The sequence below is a fragment of the Nesoenas mayeri genome (genome assembly GCF_963082525.1).
Source record: "Nesoenas mayeri genome assembly, chromosome: 5".
NCBI classification, from domain to species: domain Eukaryota; kingdom Metazoa; phylum Chordata; class Aves; order Columbiformes; family Columbidae; genus Nesoenas; species Nesoenas mayeri.
The window spans coordinates 59910135-59931063 of record NC_137548.1 but is presented as its reverse complement, the minus strand read 5'-3'; the positions used below and the strand labels follow the sequence as shown (position 1 = coordinate 59931063).

Below are 20929 nucleotides of genomic sequence, written 5' to 3'. Positions count from 1 at the left end.
TAAGGCCTCAGATATAACTGTTTGTTATTCTTAATTCTGTTTTCCTCTTGGGCAGGCATTCAGATTGTAAAACTGTTGGTCTCTCTTCTACAGTTGGGATTTTTTTCGAATTAACTTTATCCATTTGAATGAAAATTATGATGTGTTTGCCTTGTGTTTTATAACCAGTGACTTTTCTGTTTGGACACAGTGAAATAAATTGTGGCAGAATTGAGCTTGTCTGCCAACGTTCTTATAACAAAATAATCTTTTTAGTGCAGGTATCAGCAAAATGTCTAGAAAATTGTCATGCAATTTAGAAGTTGTGCTTCAATATGTCCTTTTTTCTATAATCTTTATTTAAAAAACAACCTAATAACACTAAATTCTGCATGTCTTTTTTTTTCTGTGTGGCATTACTTAAAGGTAAACACTGCTCTCTTAATGTAGGTTGAGAGTGCTGCATGTATGCTTTTCAGAGCAGTAGTGTGAGGAAGCTGGCAGTGGAATGGCAGGACGGCCTCATCCTTATGACAGTAACTCCAGTGATCCAGAGAATTGGGATCGGAAATTGCATAATAGACCTCGTAAACTTTGTAAACATTCAAGGTAGGTGCTATGTACCATCTTTTGCATCTCAAAAACTCCAAGACAAGTCCATTCTAAAGGCTACTGTATCTGGTTGTGGCAAGTCCTGTCATAAATTTTGTAGTTCTTTTTCAAAGATATTTTCTAACCTGACTGATTTGTCAGCTTCCCTAACCTGTGCTTAGATTTGTCTTGCCAGGGGTGGTATTTTAGTTTTTTTTTTTTTTAATATATAAAGTCCAAATACCTTGTGTACGTAACAAGACACCAGTTGAGTGGCTAATATCTGATTTTTGGGGGGTTGCTTACTAGGTTTTACTTCCTGTTCATCATTTTTCAGTTGTTGGTACTCTGTTAATTAGTGTACAGAAAACATGTGCAACTTGTTCATGGTGCTAATAGTTGCTTGCATGCAAGTATCACACTCTATACAACTTTCTTTGTAAACCTGTGTGCCAGATTTTGCTTTTGTCTGCATCCCTCACTGTAATGATGTTTTTTTATTTTTAAAATGCTTCTTAATTTGAAGACATTATGAAGCTGTTTTTCCAGCATACAGTGTACAAAAATAAACTAAGCAAAGCAGTTAGTCACCTAGGAAATGTATGTGAAGAAGCATGTTGCTGGAAATACATAAAAGCATCCGAATAGCTGTGTATTTTCCAAGTACTTTGCCCTTTTAGGAGTGCTAAATATAACTAAACCATCTCTGTTAGCTAGCTAAAATTGTTAGTGATTTAAGCTTTCCTACTTACAAGATGGTAGGAAAAAAGCTAAGGACCACATTCAATAACAGCAACTTAATTCAGATTTTTATTGCATATATTTAGATAAACTGGACTCAAGTGCTGCCCAAAGTATCCTATGGGCAGTTAATATTGTGGGTTATTTTCCTGTCATTAAATCTTGGATAATTGAGACACATCCAAGAGGGCAGGAAAAAAGAATGCACCAATAATTAAAAGGCTCACAGGGAGACCCATGTAATTATGGGGCTGTCTGTGATGTGAATAATGGAATGATTAACACAGAACTGAAGAGGGTGGCTGGTGCTGCTGGTCAGTAGAGGCTCGTGGATTATAGCTTTGTACAGCTGATGTTTTTAAGATGATGGTGTCTGGTAAGTGTTTTATCTGTGCTGCTTATTTAGGATAAAAATGTGGTGGAGTATCAGCAAATGAACAATATAGATATAATAGGGCAGTATATGCGAGTTGAGGACTATTTGCTGCCAGGTCTCGGGGTGTAATTGTAAATGGGTCATTCATTGCTGAGTCCAGTTCATGTGGTTCATCTCTTGTCCCGTGCTGCCTCCTGTGACTGGTGATCTGGAATAAAACCTAAAATTGATATTGATGCAGATAACCCATGATGGGGAGTGTTAAATACTGAAAAGGACTTGTTAATAGCATGTGATCTGAGTAGTTTGATAGACTGGGTGTAAATAACCATGCCTTCTTCGACTAAATGACCAAGTTAAGCATTTTGGAACAAAGAATGCAGGCCTTTTTTGTAGGCTACATCAGCACGATCATTGGTAGTGTTGGCACTGTAAGGAACTCTGCCTCAGTGGGCAGGCAATTGAACATAAGCCTCCACTAACGTGATTCAGACAAAAGTGCTAATCATAGAATAATTTTGGTTGGAAGAGACCCTTAAGATCATCAAGTCCAACCATAACCTAACTCTGTCACTAAACCATGTCCCTAAGAACCTCATCCATATGTCTTTTAAACCCTTCCAGGGATGCAGCTGCTGATGTATAGTGAAGTTATTGTAAGGCTGGTATCAGCAGTTCAGCAGAAGATTTTGATTAGAGGGGATTCTGAAGCCATAGAAGTTACTAAATATCTTCTGAGACAGGGAAGACTCCAAGTTCAAATAACAACATCTTGATCAGAATCAGCATTATCATGTTGAACTTTAGTCAGCTGGCACATTTGTAATAAAGTGTAGTATCTGGAAGCTGAAGCCAGGTAAATCCAGTCTAGAGAAACAGTCCACATGTCTTGCCATGTGTGATCTGTTGCAGATTATCTGTTTTGTGGAAATCTTTAAATGAAAAGATTATTTGATGCAGACAGGAGCTAACTCGAGAAAGTCTATGGCCTATGCCTTTCAGAACGGCTGCTGTTGATCACTTTGTACAATCTGAATTCGAGGTTCACATATCAGAAGGTATGAAATCTATCCCTCTGAAATAATTGCAGTGAAATTGGATGTATTTCTGGCAAAACACAATTTGTGTTTCCAATAAAATGCTGAACAACCAGTATTTTATGGAAGCTTTTCATGTTTATGGTAGGGATACAGTATTCAAGCTAACATCTGACATATATATATATACATATATATGTTTGGTTTTTTTTTCCAAATGATGAAGACCCATTTTGGAAGTATTTGAGAATGAGAATCCAACTAATAGTTTGAGGTCACAATAGAATAAGGAATACATCAAGGAGAAAGATTTTGTTACCTTGTTCCTTTGAGATACTTGATTACTTCAGAGAATCCGATTATTGGAAAATAGTGTACTTTATTCAAAAGCCTAAACAAAATAATTGGATTTTGGGTGGCTGAATTCAGACATATTACTACAATTTTTTATTTCATTGACACTTTTTCTCCAGACAAGTGAAAACCTGTGTGAAAAATGCATTGTGAGGGGAAAAATCCTTTGAGACACAAGTTTTAATGATAGAACTTGAAGGGAACTGCTTTTTTAAGAAGTTTGAGCACTTCAGTTTTATTTGTCTTGCACTTTCATAATATACCTTGTTAAGATAAGAAAAAAAGAACACCTTCAGGTTTGAAAGTGTAATGGTGAAATAAGAACTTTAAAATAAATCTCAACAGGGGAGTAATGTTTAAGATAGATGCTTAGCTTGTCACTTCTTGGTGCTGTGGAGCGTTTAATCCTCAAGCCTTAACATTCTTAAAATAGCTTAGATAATTTTCTAGACTCATAGAAAACATAATCTAGGACTTTGAGCTGTCCTGTGTATAAGGCTTATGGCAGCAAGGATAGCTGCAGGACTGAGCTCCCCTCACTGTGCTGGCTGTTTGAAGTAAAGGACGTGTGGCAAAGCTAGCCAAGGGGAATGCATATATCGAACAGTTAAGACAGGTTAGCATTATATCTTTTTCTAGTTTGGTGAGTCTCCAATTTTTGAAACCTCTGGCAAGTTGTACCATTTTCTCTCTTTCTTACTTGTTCTCAGATGGGCAATGTAATGGAAAATTCAGAAGGAAGATATTCAGAAAATAAGGACAAAAATTAGAATGCAAATGATCCCGGTTAAGAATCTAGAGAGTCTGACAAGATGAACTTATATGGTGTTATAGCTGACTGTAACTAATGATACAAACTGGCTTGTTTGTCCAAGCTATTGCAAAAATCTTTGAGATGCTTTTTATTTAAGTACCTGAATAAGATGGAAGAAAACTTTCAGGAGCCATATATTGACTAAATGGTGGTAACTTTCAAGTAAATAGTCTCTGAATTAATATTTTCATTATTAAATATTGCTGTTATGTATTTTCTATTTAATTTCTCATTTGTTATTACTTTCACACATGTAATTTCTCTATAGTGCTATAGTTTTGTTGTTGGAGGACTTCAGTTCTAATTCTGTTGTATTAAGTGCTTTCTCTGAAGTTGCAGGGAAAAATCTGTGGCTTAAATTTGCCTCTTCCTGAAGATTTGTCCTGGATTTAATTTTCTAAATCTGCTTCTGTTTTAGTCCCATTGATAGTTCTTTGTTTGTTCATTCTATTTAGATGGTGTTAGATTCAAAGTGCTGCCTGCTGTACTGCATTAATGAGCAAAATGTGGCTGTGCTGTGATTCGGTTGTAATGACTCTTGAACCTCTTGCATCTTTGAAAAATCTTCCACCACTTTGAAAAATTTTCCATATGTGCCAAGTTATTGTGCAGATGCTGAATACTGAGGCTTTTTTCTCCTAATATTATTTTTGCATGCTGGGAGGATGCATTCATGGGTTATGAATGGATGTGCCACTTGCCTCAGCATTTTGTAAATACACGAAGCATCCCCAGAAGGGTCCTTTTCTCATCTTTGGAATGATATCAGAATGTATAATCCGTTTTTCACTGCAGGATGGGTTTTATTTCTAGTAAACTGGATCTCTGCAGTTGAACATTTTATAGGATGAGACAGACCTACACAGTGTATGACATGAAAATAATTAGGCCTATTTTCATCACAGGCTCAGGTCATAGTCTGTGAATTACCGTGCATCATCTGCTTTAAGTTAACTGCAAACATGCCTGCTCTTGATTGCAATGTGGTATTGCCAGATCAAGATCTCTTCATCTAGATTTTACTGGCACCAGGATGTGAAGCCCTTAGAAGAAACTGAGATGGGCTAGTTCTCGGAATCTTGAAAAATGGGCTGCACTCAGTGATGGCTTTCAAAAACATCAGTCTGCCAATTTTTTGTAAGGTTTCTAAGGTATAGTGAGTGGTCTTAAACAGTTGAGGTGTGGTTGTGGGTTTTTTTCTTCCTTCCTTTTTGACATCCTTCATTTCTGTGAACACTCACTGCTTGTGAACTCTCATTGCTGAGAAGGAAGCCTCAGTGACTTTCTGTGCAGAAGCACACACTAAATCCTCTTGAACTTCTCCAGCATGTGAAGGACCTTTTCCAAGTATCATCAGGTATTATTTGTGGTGGACTTTGGCATCATGGAAAACCTGAGCAGACCTTGACTTTAAATTAAAATACAAAGCACTTTAGAGGTGAAGCTATTACGCTCAGAACTGTTATGTCCTAGAATTCTTATGGACCAGTCTTTTATGCATTGCTGTCTGCTCCTTTCTGCTCCGAGAGTAGAAACGATAATGGCTAGATACAGGTTCAGTAAGTGCTTACACCCAGTTCTTTTGAATTTGGACTTCCAAAGCTAGTTTTTAATAGATGAAGGTACTTTCCAGTTGCAAGGAGAAAATGCTTCTGAGTTTCTCCATCTTTGATTTTTACCTAACATCGCGTTTTGAAAATGGAGTAGGAATTGGTATATAAATAAAGGCAACCAGTGTTCTTTTATGGAGGTTGTGTATTTGAGTAGTGTGACAGAAGTCATAAGGTGTGAATGTGTACCCACCTAAAGGTGAATTCTTTGCTGCTTGAAACATCCCTTCAGCAACTGAACACTCATGAGATTTTGTTGGTTTTTCCATTCCTGAAGTGGAACTGAATTGTTACAAAATATATTACTCATGCATGAGAGAGCCCACTGAAGACCAAAATTATGTGAATATTTAAGAATTTTGAAGGAGGAAAGTGTTCACATAGTTGCTGTGTTGAGCTGAGGGAAGATCCTGCAGCATTCCCCAAATTAAGCAACGAGAATTCTTTCTAATTGCTTCCTTACTGAAGCTTGGGCCCCAAGTTAAGCATGACTGCTGGACCAGGCTTCTACAAGATTTTCATGGATGCACGTCCTGGCTTGAGGAGTAGCTTTGTGGGAATCAGGAGCTGATCCATCCATGGCATGTTATTTCCACCTGAAATAGGAGTGAAGGAGAACAAACCCTGCTAATTCTGCTATGGAGAAAAGACCCTGTACAGGCAACCAGTGCTGAAAGAACCTGGGTGCACTCACAGTTCTGCTGCTGCTGGGGGACTCTTCTATTGGAGGCAGAGAAGTGCTTGAGACAGGAGGTTTTTAGTGTCCTTTCTGTACTGTTTATTATAGCTATGTCTTCCATGGCTTATTTTGAAGGGAAGAAAAGGCTTACAAGACTCTGATGGTTATTTTACCCCTGAGGCATGGGGAGGGTAGTTGTGTGAACCCTCGCAGGGCCCTAAAAACGGGAGAAAATTCACTGGTTCAGATAATTGAAATTGTGTGAGCAGAAATTTTCCTTCCGTGTCTAAAGAGCTGACTACTCAGTCTAGAATGCCAGTGCTCTCCTGCCTGTCTAATCTCAAGTCTCTTGTTTTTCTTACTAACTTCTTTATAACAGCAGTCTTTTGCTGAACAATCCTCCTTATTGCTTCATCTTTCATTATAGTTTAATTTCCACCCAACTGCTTACGATACCTTGATTTTTATTTGTTTTAAGACTTGCTTTAAACTATTCCTCTGGTGTGTTGTAGCTTCTTACAACAGCCTACAGACATTTTAAAAAGAATGATTTAAAAACAGCTGTAGTATAATGCTTTCTTATCTTCTCCCAAAGAAAAATCCTTTAGAAAATTTTATCCTAACACGTATTAATTTTCTTTGTGGCTTTCTGTGCGTGGTGGGCTTGACTGGTTGTCTAGCATTAGATGACCTATTGATGTGAAGATGCGCTACATCAGGACTTAGTGAACTGATTTCTGATCAGTAAACACACTGGTTAGTATAATTATGTACTAATATTTAGATTGTCACAAAATGTAGTACATTTTTCCTGGCTTAGACTTGCTGGAAAAGGGGGTGTTGGTAGTTAAAAATATGGAGGCTGTGCCGCCTTATTCTGAAAAGGCTATTGCTGTACTGGCTTATGAACTCAGCGAAAGGTGAATTAATTTTTAATATTAATCCAGGCTGACTTCACAGGAGCAAACTTGTGTGGATCTGTCTATCTTGAATGATCAGGAACACAAACGAGAGATGTGACAAGAGAAAGTTAGCAATAACCTTTTCAGATGTGGCGTTTGTGTGCTGAAACCCGACAAGCTGGCAGGACTAGAAATAGCTTGGCAGATGGTAGTTGGCACGGAACCGAGCGGCTCTCCGCTCGCCCGCTCCCCACCCTGCCTGTCAGTCGCTGTGCCCAATGGCTGCTCGGAGATGGGGAGATGGCGAGGAATGAATCCAGCTGACAGGAGCCTGCCAGGTCAGACGTCAGGATTGCACTACGCATGGCTGAGTCAGTGACTGTGAGAAATGGAATTGAATTAATATCTGGAGGGGTTTTGCGTCTTTGAACACTTAATGGACTGTAGAGCTACAATCTCTTATCCTTGAGGGGAAGATGATGGAGGAAAAAGTAAAGCTCGCTGATGGTGTGGTGAACTGCTGAAGAAATGATGGAAATATCAAATATGCTTAACTTAACAAGTAATGCCAAAAGATGCTGATCTGGCTTTCAAAGCAGCCTTCTTGGAAGGAACAGAATTCCTTTGTGCTCCGATTTCAAAATTATTTCCGTGCTTTTGTGTTTCCTCCCTGATAGATACAAGAGGAAGGTGCGTATCCGTTAACAGGAATAATCTGTGGGCATTATTCAGGAGAAGAATGAGGGAAAGTACTGTCCTTTGTGTGCACTGGTCAATTGAAATGTCTGCTGACAAAGAACAGACTTCAGGGGGAGGAAGAGGGGCATGAGCATTGTCATTGTGTAAGTCCTAGCAATACAAGCAGGACAGATTTCTCTTCTTCTAAAGCCTTATAGCATTATATCTTTAACTTAGTGTATAAAGCTGTATAGCCCTATTATACAAGTCTTGATTATGTAAATTGTCCTAGGAAAGGATTTGATCTAAGTTTATATTTTAAGAAGAGTTACTGAATATAAGTTTTAGAAGATAAAGGGAGGAAAAAAAAAGGGTAAAAATCCTGGTTAATATCCCACTGCTGCATCCTTTTTGTTCAGATAAGGTTTTAGGGTGGTTTTTGGGGTAGTAAGTATATTGGTTAGAATCATAATTCTGTGTAGACAAGAGCCTGTTTTAGAAAACAAGTATGTTTATTGGCACTGTTTAGTAGGATGCACATGAAGTTTTTGTGTTGGAATACATGCTGACTGTTTTGGCAGTAGAATTAATTCAGTTTAATGAATTCTTTTAATCATTAGTAATATATTCAGAGCAATATGTTGTTATGTATAACGACAAACTGAAGCTCTCCTTCCACAGATGACTCCAAAGCATCATTAAAATGAAGAGCATTTACATTTTTTAAAACCAGCTCTTTTCTTACTGCAAAAATAGAAAGCATACCAGTATGACAAGTGTGACATTTCAATGGTACTTTTTCCTCCTCTACATCGTATTAAATAGGTTTGCTTAAATAAAGCCTTGAGCTTATTTGGTTTTGTTTGTGAGGCGGCTGCTTTTAAAGAAAATGCCTATTCCCTAGACAAAGGCAGAGCTTCCTTGATCCTTGACTGAGGGGGAGAATAAACTCTATCACTGACTTAAAGTTCTTGAATGGGTGCAGTGCTACTGTCCTGACATTTCTTTGGAGCCAAGGAAAACTGAATTTGTGAAGATTGTCTAAATATACCGATAATTCATAGGGTTGGCTGTGTGTTTGTTTGTTTTTTTTTGTTCTCTCCCCGTCTCCCCAGAGGAAAGTAATTGATAAAGCAAGACTCTTATCTTTCCTTTATAAACTTGGGTGGACTAGATGGTCTACATATATATTTATTTTTTTTTTTTTTTCTCCCGCTTTAGTGAATGAGGAAATGACACTGTGGGTTTAAAATGTTGAGGTTGTCTTCTCTCTTACAGTAATAAATTAAGTGCAATGTTATTAAGCACGCGGGAGAAAATTTTGCTTATAGGCTGGTGTTGTGCCTCAGCCATTGCCCGTGGTTTCTAAGTCACAGTGTGCAGCTAGTGGTCGTCGGCTGGGAAATTAATTGAAAGTTGGCGTTTCAAATACTTCTTCTCAGAGATCTGAAACTATAATGACTTTCTTGGAGGCTCAAAGTGATGCACTGTGCAGAGCACTATTGCTTGTTGCAGGCTGAAATTACAGATTAATATAGTATGGCAGCCAAGTGCCGCATGAGACCAGTGGCTTCCTGGCACTTTTAATTATCAGCGATTCACTGCTGCTTGAGAAGTCCTGGTGCTTTATCTGGTCTGCATAATGTTTCTTTGAACTGCAATATTTCCGAACCGTTTGCCTGTTCTTGCAAATGGGGCAGCTCTGCTTTTGTTGGTCACTTTTCCATCAGTGCAGGCAGCTGTGTTGACACAACCGTGGAGCTCCCTAGCGAATGCCGTTTTGGCTTGCCTGCATCACTGGGGACAGGTTTGGAGTGAAAATTTGATTTTCTACAAACATTAGGACTGCTTGAACAAAAGGCACTGCCAAGTCTTAGCAACTTAAGAAATCAGTATTTTAAAACTATAAAGAAAGGAGAGAGAGTGAACGTTTTGGTCTTAGTAAAGCATTAAATAAAGTAACTCCTAACAAGTTTTACTTTACTGGTATGAGGCCAAGGGTTTTTTGCATTGGTAGGGGCAGAAAAAATGATACTATTGACAAGTTCTTCTATCAAAAAAAAAATCAAAATTGTTTGGTGGCTCTGATGTCTTCACTCTTTTGAACACTTGCACTTCTAAAGCCTCTTTACAGGAAAATAAAGCCATGGGTCTTCTTTCATATGTACTGGCTGCAGATGTATTTCATTTTTCAGATTAAATGACAGAGTAGCTCAGTGACACAGTTTTCCTAGTCAAATATTGCAGAGTAAAGCAAGCGGCTTTCTCTTTTGACATGCTAGATTCCATCTCTTCAGTTTCTCTTTGTTCAGATTTAAACTCATTTGAGTTGTCTTGTTTTTTGTAGAGCAGTGTTGTATTTCAGTGGTAGCGCTTGTCTGAGTACACATGCTGTCAAGCAACTGGAACTTTAGTTTCTATCAAGTATATATCAAACAGATCGAAGAAATAAATTTGGGGTTTTTTTGTGTACTGTGACTCAACAGTGATGAGAGATTGACATTTTAGATGGCTGTTATTAAGATGAGTGAAGATTCATGATTCAGATGGTGCTGTCTCAAGCCAAACTGCTTGAATTCTCACAAATCTTGCAATTTTGGCTTTTCATCTTGCATCTTCTGGCTAATAAGTAACATGCCAGTCTTACACTTAGCATTAACCTGAACATTAAAAGGAGGAAAAGTACAACATAGAAGCTGAACAGATTAATGGTGTGGGCAGCTGCAGTTTGACCAGCTCTTTGAAATTATTCACTGATCTGTTTCAGAAGCAATTGATTTTAATATTTAAGGATCCTGTCCCTCTCCGGCTGGCGGCCTGTGCCTGTGTCACAGCGCAGTGTGCTGGACGGACGGCTCATGGCTGGGTGTCTGGAGCGGGAGGCAGGTTAAGCTGCTCTGCCCCTCTCCTCCCAGGCGTAGCCCCAGTTCCCATACTGGGAAGGGATGGCTGAAACAGTCGTGCCCAGGGTGTTCAGTCCTTAATTCAGCTGTGACTAAGGAGGAAGCGTGATGGCAGCTGAGTCAGTGTCACTTCCTGTAGCACCTGTTTTTCTCAGTTCCCACTAAGAGATTATTAACTAGGGTTCGCCCTGCTTCAGTGTGAACTCTGAATCACTGCTTAGAGGATAATGTGGCTTCAGATGGTTTTCTGGATTAAGAATCGTATTTTAATTGCCTTCTCTGTTAAAGGGTAAATCATATCTGCTCTGCCAAAATGCGTGATAAGCCTGCATATCCTTACAGTGGTTCAGTTTCATTTTCTAGTGCGTCTCCCGTATTTAAAGCAATTAGAGTGCTTTAGCTGCTGAGAAACAGTGAGTCATACATTTTGATACTATAAAACGTGGCACCTGCAGAACTCTGGTTTCTCACAGCATGGTTACAAATATTACCAGGGCTAGGATCAAAGTGCTGCTTTAACAGAGGCCTGATCACATGAGGCTTTATTAGGATTTGCTGAGATATTTTGTCACAGGACTACTGTGTATGTGTTTGAGCGCTCCACACATTCAACCCCCACCCTCCCACCCCCTTCGTGGGATAGTTGGTTATACCATGGTGTGCAAATATAAATGCGCAGATGAGATAGAGAGATTATTTTTTTCTATTAAAGTTTGACAATTTCTTGAGAAGTTTAGCTGTTCGTAGTAATGAATATCACATGTAAACAAGGGTCAGACTTTGGTTTCAAGTTAGATTTTACTTACAGGCTGTCATCTACATTCCTGCTAATTTGTGGGCATATATGTATGTATTAAAATAGTTATGTTTTGTATGCATATATAGATAGGGAAGAAAAGGTGCAGAGGTTTTCTTAAATTGTTGATGTTCTTGAAAGAAAGGTTTGCAGATCTCACTCTTGCAAACTTTTGCACATTTCACTTTCATTATACAGAATTTACCTTTCTCTGAGAAATAAGGAGACATGTTAGGTATGATGAAATACTATCTATCTTAATGTGTTCAGAATTGCATTGGAAGTCCTGAGGAAAATTCTGTTTCCTTTTAATGAAAGTGGTTGAATCATCTTTATTCTTGGACTGTAAATCGGAGCATTTCCAGCCATAAGCAAGGCTTGCAGTTCTTTTACCTTATTCAATAGGCCTTTAGCTGACTTCACATCCTGAAGGTGCATGTCTTATTGCAGCATATTTTAAGCTTGGCAGGAAACAGTATTGCAGTAGATTCTCTCTGCACCAAACTTGTGCTTTATCAGAGAAGAGATCCTTCCCTCATTCAAATGGGGTGGGGAGAATCTTGTGTCCCTTAGCTGAGAGGTGTATTTCTTATTCTTTGCATTGTGCTAATACTCATTTTGTGCCAATATAAACTGTGTTAGATCTATCATAGCCATTTTGTTCTGATTTAAGGTCCTCGTTTGAAACCTGAACTGAAACACATCATTCTAGGTGTGCATTTTTTTAATTTTTTGGTCATTACTTCTAAGCAGCTTAAAAAGAGGACATTCTGCTCAACTTGCTGGTACAGTTCATACTTTTAAAATTTGTTCTGCTTTTCTTAGCTAGGTCATTATTCTTACCTCTTTGTTCTCAAATCCTACGGCATTCCTAGCAGACATATTTAAGGTCCCTTGGTAAACGTTGTGGGATTTGCAGGCTGTGAGCAAGTGGGGCATTGAGGCTCCTGTGGGAAATTGTGACCCTTCTTTGTCTGTCAGACCTTGGAGCTGTGCAGACATCTGTCTCGCTTACCCAGTACCTGAGGCTTTTGCAAAGTTCTTCACTTAAACCCATAAATAAGAAGTGTTGTCATGCCCACAATTCAAAGGCAAATAGCAGAGGAACTGATTTAGGGATTCCAGTGGTGTACAAGGACACAGGTATGTCTGTGCTGTCCTGATATAAAATGTGCTAGTTGAAAGAGTGCAAATAAAAGATGTAAGTATTTGTGGTGGAATTCAACAATAGCTGTTGCAAGTTGATACTTAATTTTTAGATTGTTTCTGAGAGTACTGGATTTTGAAACTGACAGGTTTTGTTGGTAGGTTTATTAATTAATTGTAAAATGTAATCAGTGTCTGAATTTAAGGAATATAATATAACTTAATCACAGCCTAAAAAATATCATACTGTTACATTAAAATTTGCTAGTTTAGAACAAATGTCCTGCTTGTTACTGACAGTGCTGTAGGTGTTGGCTTTAATAATAGAGTTCATATGTTTACTCTTTGGGTTGTGGTGGCTTATGACCGTTCCTTCTAAGAGTAACCGAAAATTTAAAAAGGAATATAAAGAATAAAAAAGTAATAAAAAGAAATAAACCCTTGGCCGGTGTGTCTTGGTGGATCAACTAGTTTAAGGCTGACCACCTTCGTAAAGGGCAAATTGCAAAAAAAGCAGTCAGTACTAGAAGCCTGTGCTCTGAGAAGGATTTTCCAAGACAGATTGCATTGGAAAAAATGACTCCTAACTTTTAATTTTGTGGTTTGATGAGAACATTTAATTTACTAGTAAGAAAGAAAATAAAATGCTCAGTTGTATTTGACTTGCCTGTTCTGGAAAGGATTTCAGTGAATACAGGTTGCCAGGCAGGCTCAACTGATCAGGCAATGTCTCTGTAGATCACACAGCAATAAACAGGTAACTCTTGCTGTCTGCTTAGTGTTCCAAATCATTGTTCATGCTTGTAGATATAAACATGAGTACTACAAAGAAAATGGAGGTGGATAGTATTAATCTTCAAAACATGTACATGGAGTGGGAATGCCTTTAAAATGTAAATGTTTCTGAAAATTATGAAATATCACTTTAAAATAATGTTTCTGAAATATTGAAATGCTGAACCTTTCTCTCATTTCTGTTTTCAGCACCTCGTCTCGTATTGCTAAAGGAATAGACTACACAAAAATGAGCCTCCATGGTGCAAGTGGTGGACATGAGAGATCGAGGGACAGACGGAGATCAAGTGACAGATCTCGTGACTCATCCCATGAAAGAGCAGAATCTCAGCTCACTCCATGCATCAGGAATGTTACTTCACCAACAAGACAGTATCATTCTGGTGTGTTCAGATCTATAGCATTTCAGGATCAAAATTCTTAGTTACTATTTTGTTAGAAGAACACAATAAAAAGCATTATTTGATGCCACAACATCCAGATTTCTTACATGTGCCCTGGGTTTCAAGTACCCTTTTTGTCAAAAAAGGTCATAACTTTTTCTTCAGTCTGCAGTGTGTGTTCCTACATGATTCTCCTATTTAGTTCAAATCACAAGAACAATCTAATATTTCTAAGAAGATAACTGACGGAACACTTCCCCTTTACTTGTTAGGGTTTAGGTACTTAGAAGGATAGGAAATGATTCTCCTTTTTTTTAAGCAACAAAACTTGGTTTGTTTCTTGGAACTACAGCACTGACCATCGACTGTGATGCACAGCTTCTATGTTACGTTGAGTTGCTTTTTCAGTTCTAGAATGCTAAGTTTTTCTTGTAAAGGCTTTGGGGAGGTGAGGTGGTTTTGATGTCTAAGTGGAAGAAAACTTCAGGATCTTGTATATGGACAGTTATTTTTTTTAAGGTTTCTTTAACTGGAATAGACTTAATTGAAAGAATTTGTACTTATCAAGTTGCCATGTTTTATGCCTGGAAAGACATTACCTGTTTAGAGCTCATGTAAATCTGTAATTTAATTTCCTTTTTTTTCATCTTCCACCTTGTCTCCGCTGATCTGCTTGACCCACAAGATCGAGAAAAGGATCACAGTTCATCTCGACCAAGCAGCCCCCGTCCTCAGAAGACTTCCCCTAACGGTTCCATTGTTAGCATGGGGAACAGCAGCAGGAACAGCAGCCAGTCAAGTTCAGATGGGAGCTGCAAGGCTGGTGGGGAAATGGTATTTGTATATGAAAAAGAGGGAGCTCGGAATGTGAGAACTTCTGAACGAGTAACACTCATAGTGGACAACACCAGATTTGTTGTAGATCCTTCTATCTTTACCGCACAACCTAATACAATGTTGGGCAGGTTTGTATCTTTTCCTTAATCTGTAACTGTAGAAGAGAGACATAAACATTTTGTAGACAGTAAAACTGTTTAAATAGCTGTTAAACTCATATTCCTACAGCTGATCTGCTAACGTTTAATATTATCAGTTTGCAAAGGTCTCTAAGTAAGAATCAGATATAAGTTCTCTGTATTTGGGAGAGATGCCAATAGGTGTCTGTTACCTAGAGACAAAAGAGTTTGTAAGTAAGTTCACATTTCATGATGTACTCATTTCCCTCTGTCTTGCTGGGCCATTGCTTCTGTATTCAATCTGCCTCATTCCACCTCTTGTTTTTAAAGCTAGTTGCTTCATAAAACAGAGTGGTGAGTGTAGATATTGTCTTTCAAAATAGCAAGGAGGAAAGCCTTGAAGTTCCTTATTTTTCTTAATGGCCCTACCATGACAACACTCAAGCTCAGCACATTTGTCTGCTGAAATGCTTTTTGGACAGAGAAATGTCAAATAGACAGTCAATATAACAGATCAGAGCCTCTCAGCAAAGAGACAGCACTTAAAATGGTCTATAGAATGAAAGTCCACAATATGTGTATAATATTTTCTGTAGAAACTCTAAGGAGCAATATATGTAACATGTTTACTTGGTGGGAAAAGACCCTGTACTTTACTTTTTCAAATATGGGCTGGTTTTGCTTTGTCCAAACTTGCAGCAAGAAAGAGAAGTTTATATCTGTGCCACTTTAGATTGGGCTTTTTCATCGAAATGTGGCTGTTCCTAAGCCCATAAGGATCTAATAGTGTTTTAAATGTATGTAAAGCTGTTTGCCAAAGCGCAGGTAGTAAATATGATTAAACAATTTCTCCTTTAAGTCACCACTGTGTGGGATGAGTAGGACCCTGGTTCCCTATTTTGTGAAAAGTCTGGAAAGAGTTACAGAGAAAACAAAAAAATTCTGCTCTGTGTAAACCATAAAGGGAAATAAGTAATAATTAATAGTGTTAAAACATTGATGTAAGGCATTTGTATGTGTATAATACATGCAAATATCCAGACTAACAAACGGGGACTGTATCAGTGTGAAGTTATGCAGTGAAATGTTTTCTATTTCCATGGCCAGCCTCAGAGTAAGTGGTGCTGGCTCATGCACTAGATTTTGTGTGCGTGTGTTGCTGAGTTATTGTCCCTTTGGGACAAGCTTATTTTATCTTATGCTAATTCGAAAGTAGGTTAATAAAGATACAGAAATAGTGCTCTGAAAGGCAAGTTATTTATAAACCCACTTTCCTGCAATGTCAGTTCACAGGACACTAAACAGGAACAGCTTAGCTAGTATGTTCTGAGAGGTGAAAGTAACTATAATAAGAATGCATTATTTATATTGAGGTCTATATGCCTATATCCTATTAGGCTGCCTTTCTCCTAAATATTATTTCTTGTCTTAAAGAGTGGTCAGAAAACACATCTCAAATCACTAAGTGCAACTTGGTTCTCAATTATAAATGCACACAGCACACCAACTCTGTTTCTTTGGGTTGTGCGTATGCAAGCAAAGCTTTCCCATTGTGGTATAGTTGTAAACAAAACGAAGAGTAGATGGTGATGCTTTTTGTAAGCACAGGATGTAATTCCCTATCAGAGGTGTATTTTAAAAAGTCAGATACTGTTTGGGACTTGTATTTTTTCTCTAGTCTCACTTTTCTTGCATCCTGGTGTAGAAATATAGGCTGTACATGCTACCCTTAAGTATGGGTATCTTCTATCAAAATGCAATTTTAAGATTGCAATTAACAAAATCTTTTAAATGAAATTAAGGTGAGTTGCATGTACACTAAGTTCTGTTTCTCAAACTACCTCAAATGTCTTTACATAATGCTAATTCTACAACCAAAGCTGTTCTGCTACATGACACCACAAATGCCAAAGATAACTTGTTTGGGGTTCCCCCCACCTTTGGCACTGGCAGGAAATGGCCTGACTTTTGTTTTGATCAAAGGATATTGGCAAATTAAGATTGAAGAATAAATCTGAACTTTTTTGAATTACACTACACTGCTTTGTATTTTCCAGTAGTCTTGCTAAGCGTAAACTGAACAGTGTGTGTATATATATATATGAGATAGTATAGACTGTTATTTTCTCCACACTTTCAATACAATTTTGGAGATTTTATTTTCAAGATTTATAGAAAAATATTGTAGTAATGAATTCTAACCAAATTACTGTTATTCTCGAGCAGGATGTTTGGATCAGGCAGAGAACATAACTTTACGCGTCCTAATGAAAAAGGAGAGTATGAAGTTGCTGAAGGAATTGGTTCCACTGTGTTTCGTGCTATTCTGGTGAGTTTTCAGGAGCAAGTACTGTGAGGACAAGCACTACGAGAGGCATAACTTCTTAATTCAGCCTTACTTGCATATCTGGACTTGGTGTATGGAATAAATACTGTTCCTCTGTATTGTTCTCTAGAGGGGAAAAAATGCTTGATATGAAAACACCCCTGTGTTTACTAGACATGAGCATGTGACAGCCAGGGAGAGAGAAAGCACACATGAAATGAACCGAAGAATCAGATGTGTTCATGTCCTCCTATGCGTTTAGTTCATCCAGTTCAGATATCTTCAGCCCCTCTTGTGCTGAAATTAGATGAAACAGAGTACAGAAAGTTCACAGTTAACTTACTGCAGGTAACAGAAGAAAAGCAAACTTCAGTCTGTGAAGAAAATGGCCCTTTATGTATTTCATATCTACATGAAGAAATAGAGCTGCTATACTGCTTTGTCAGCAGAATCAGAATAGCAAAAGCTCGGTGAAATATTGATGAAAGACAGTATACACGCACCAAAATGATCTGTATTAATAGTGTCGCTTAAATAACATTTTTAACCAGAGCTCCCTGCTCTGAAAGCAGCTCAGAAAATTGATAAATTTGAAGACAATAAAATTTACAAAGTTTTACATAAGTTGCTCTTTTACATTTTACGGGCTTTGCTTGTGGAGAAAGCATCATAAATGAAATGTTGAAATGTTTCTGTTGGTGAATGTTGAAGGACAATTGTGGTTTTTTTGTTTGCTGCTTTACTGTAGGATTACTACAAGACTGGAGTCATACGCTGTCCTGATGGGATATCTATTCCTGAATTGAGAGAAGCCTGTGACTATCTCTGTATCTCTTTTGAATATAGTACTATTAAATGCAGAGATCTCAGTAAGTACCGAATTTATTAAAATATTTTGAATTATGCAGACCAACTTAAGCAAATATATGGGGGGCATCAATTCCAACTTTTGTCCTTTGTTGAGTTAAGGAACATGGCTGACACTACATGAGCAAAATATTTTCTTTTCTATTTCTTAGGTAATAGAGCCCTAAAGACAATGGATATGCACCTTTTGGAAAAACAATGTTTCTGATGTTTCAGTAGTTGATATTCAGATGTTCTTCTGCTGTGGCCAGCTCTGTGGAATCCTTAAACTCTATTGATGCATTTGCAGTGCAAATACAGTAGCATTAAGCGTTGTCTTTTTTGCAGAGGCCAGGGTGGATAATTTATTCAACTCCTTGTTTAAGAGAATTAAGCTGTCTTGCCAGCAAAAGCAGCACAGCCTTGCTGCTGGGGTATGGTGCCTTGTGGTCCCCAGTGTGTAGCATCTATTCAACTCATTCCTCCCCTGAGCACAGACCAAGTTTTGGCCAATGTTTAAATGACCTGGCACGCGTCTTTGGTTCTTACGGCCCCTCAGTGGGGTGATGCCGTGGCGTTCCAGCTGCGAGACCTGCACGGGGCACCTGCACCATCCCCAGCAGTGCCGTGACCTGCGCCGCGGAGCCTGCTGAGTCACACTCCTGCTGCTCTTTGTCCTTAGCGCACGGATTTAGCAGCTCATGCTGGGAGGGTTGTGAGAGGCTTTGTTTTTAAGCTGCTGCTTACGAAAAGTGGGTTGCGTGCTCTGCTCTTTCACCAGCTGGCTTAAATAATGTTTCTTTTAGGAATCCCCAGAGGAGTCTTACAGGCAATAAACCCACGTTTAGCAGTGGTAAAACATGAAGGAGATCTCTTCAAAGTCACTCCTTTGTCTGCCTAACATTATGTTAATACCTGCAGGACAGTCCTATTAGTTTGAACGTCTAGTAAACATTCAACTTCTGATCTTACACAAAATAACAGATTGTCTTTATAACTGTCTGTAGTAAGTATTACAAAATAAACAGAACTGATGTGTGTCTTATTCGTGCCCTCACTTTTTTAGCAAGCTTTCAAGTTTACCTGTGCTTTTGATTTTGTTTCAGGTGCTCTCATGCATGAATTGTCAAATGATGGTGCTCGCAAACAATTTGAGTTTTATCTGGAAGAAATGATTCTCCCATTAATGGTAGCCAGTGCCCAAAGTGGGGAGAGGGAGTGCCACATTGTTGTGCTGACGGATGATGATGTTGTTGACTGGGATGAAGAGTATCCTCCACAAATGGGGGAGGAGTATTCACAAAGTAAGTTTATTTTTGTTGTTTCCACCAAGCAGAGGTAGCAGTAAATGTGCTGATTTAATGCTTTTTTGTACGCAGGTTCTGTTAGCAAAGTCTTTATAGCATCCCTAATGCCTCACAAGAAATGCAACCAACCAAACAAAAAAACCTCCAAATAAAACCCACTTAGTTTTGGTAGTTCTGCTTAATGCTTTGCTTCACAGAGGCATATGTTCCATGTTACGTTCAAATCTAATTAAAAAGAGAAGCTAATTTTTATTATTAAGGTAGTCAGTCAATGAGGGGGAAGGAAATACTTCTTAGAAAGAGCTTAATGAGAAAAGTGCATAGGAATTGTGTTTACTGTGGGAGAACAACTAGAAGGATTTTTTGGGGGGGAAATAAAGCATCTGTTAGCATTTTGGAACTTGAACAGTTTGGTGTATAGATGAGTTAAAGCACCTGTGAATGGAGCGCCCTTCCCTGCATCAGTGCTGTCATTGGAGCTGAAAATGGTCCTTTAGTGTGAGTTCTGTGGGGGCATATGGGAGCTTGAGATACTCCCTGTACTCCAGTAGCAGAAAAATCCTCTTAGAAGTCTCTTCAAAGTATTACAGTTTGTTTGTTAAAAAAACCTCATAAAGCCAACAAAAACAAACCTTATAGTTGTAGAGGAAGCAAAGCTGCAGCTCTTCCTAAAGAAGGGAGGCTTGATGTGAATAAAGGTAAATCGTGGCTGTTCTAATGGTGTAACACAGTTAGCTCATGTTTCTAGGATCTTTGTCTCAAAGATGTCAATTAAAAATACGCCTTATCCTCAGTAATTAGACGCACACTTGCCTTTTACATTTATACTTTTCATGAACGGTAGATTGGGATCTCTGCAGCTGTATGGGATTGATGGCCCCAGCCCCTTATTTTAAGGTGTTATAATCTACATTTCAAAAGTGTCCCTCTTGTTCTGCTTCACAAGTCTGGGTTTTCTGAAAGTGATTTTCAGATCTCTCCTTAGAATGGCAAGCAGAATGAGAGAAGATTTTTTTGAAGTCTGCAGGAATTCCATCAAAAAGGGAAAAAATGGCATATTTTTTAATGGAGATGGCATTGGGAGTATATAATGTGATTTGCTGTCAATTTTCCTAAATAGAACAAAAAAAACCCCTGAATTGTATAAATTGATATGGGAAAAGATGTGCAACCGGCCTATTTCACAATGTCTTCAGGCCATTTTTTTTTCAAGAGTTCTTGAGTCTCTGTCCCTCTTCCGAACTAGAAATACCTAGAGTAAAGCAAAACAGTGAAAAAGACTAGAAGTTTAATCTTTGAATGCAGCTTTTCCTCATTAAAATGTGTTTTTAGTTATTTACAGCACAAAGTTGTATAGATTCTTCAAATACATTGAAAATCGAGATGTGGCCAAATCAGTTCTGAAGGAAAGGGGGCTCAAGAAGATCCGACTGGGCATTGAAGGTAAGAGCGGCACTGCCTGTGCGCTCGCTCTGTTTGGGGGAGTTCTGCTGCGCTTCTCTGCTTTGTCATCATCTCTGCAGTTGGAAAAACAAGGGTTGGTGTTGTCTGTCATAATGAGTTAGATGAGAAATGGCCAGAGGGGAGTTGTACCTAATAAGAAACTGGTCCAGCTACAAAACCCGATTCCAGGCTCGTGATTAATCTGCAGAATGCGTACAGCTGCTGGACTGTCTGCAGATAACATGGGTGGTTTCTGCTGACTTAGGA

At 38.5% G+C, this 20929-nt stretch overlaps 1 protein-coding gene across 3 annotated transcripts in view; it reads left to right on the top strand.

Annotated features, from left to right (window-relative positions):
• The window catches only part of BTBD10 (BTB domain containing 10), a 29879-nt gene that overhangs the window by 6878 nt on the left and 2072 nt on the right, over positions 1–20929 (top strand). The window contains exons 2-9 of one of the 3 annotated variants that reach the window (XM_080345219.1): positions 430–588; positions 7231–7386; positions 13591–13784; positions 14470–14749; positions 16967–17069; positions 17815–17935; positions 19019–19216; positions 20552–20662. In XM_080345219.1, coding sequence (XP_080201345.1) covers positions 488–588; positions 7231–7386; positions 13591–13784; positions 14470–14749; positions 16967–17069; positions 17815–17935; positions 19019–19216; positions 20552–20662 — 1264 coding nt within the window. In that variant the 5' untranslated portion in view covers positions 430–487. The remainder of the gene's footprint in view (positions 1–429; positions 589–7230; positions 7387–13590; positions 13785–14469; positions 14750–16966; positions 17070–17814; positions 17936–19018; positions 19217–20551; positions 20663–20929) is intronic. The other 2 variants (XM_080345217.1, XM_080345218.1) reach the window with 2 other exon arrangements.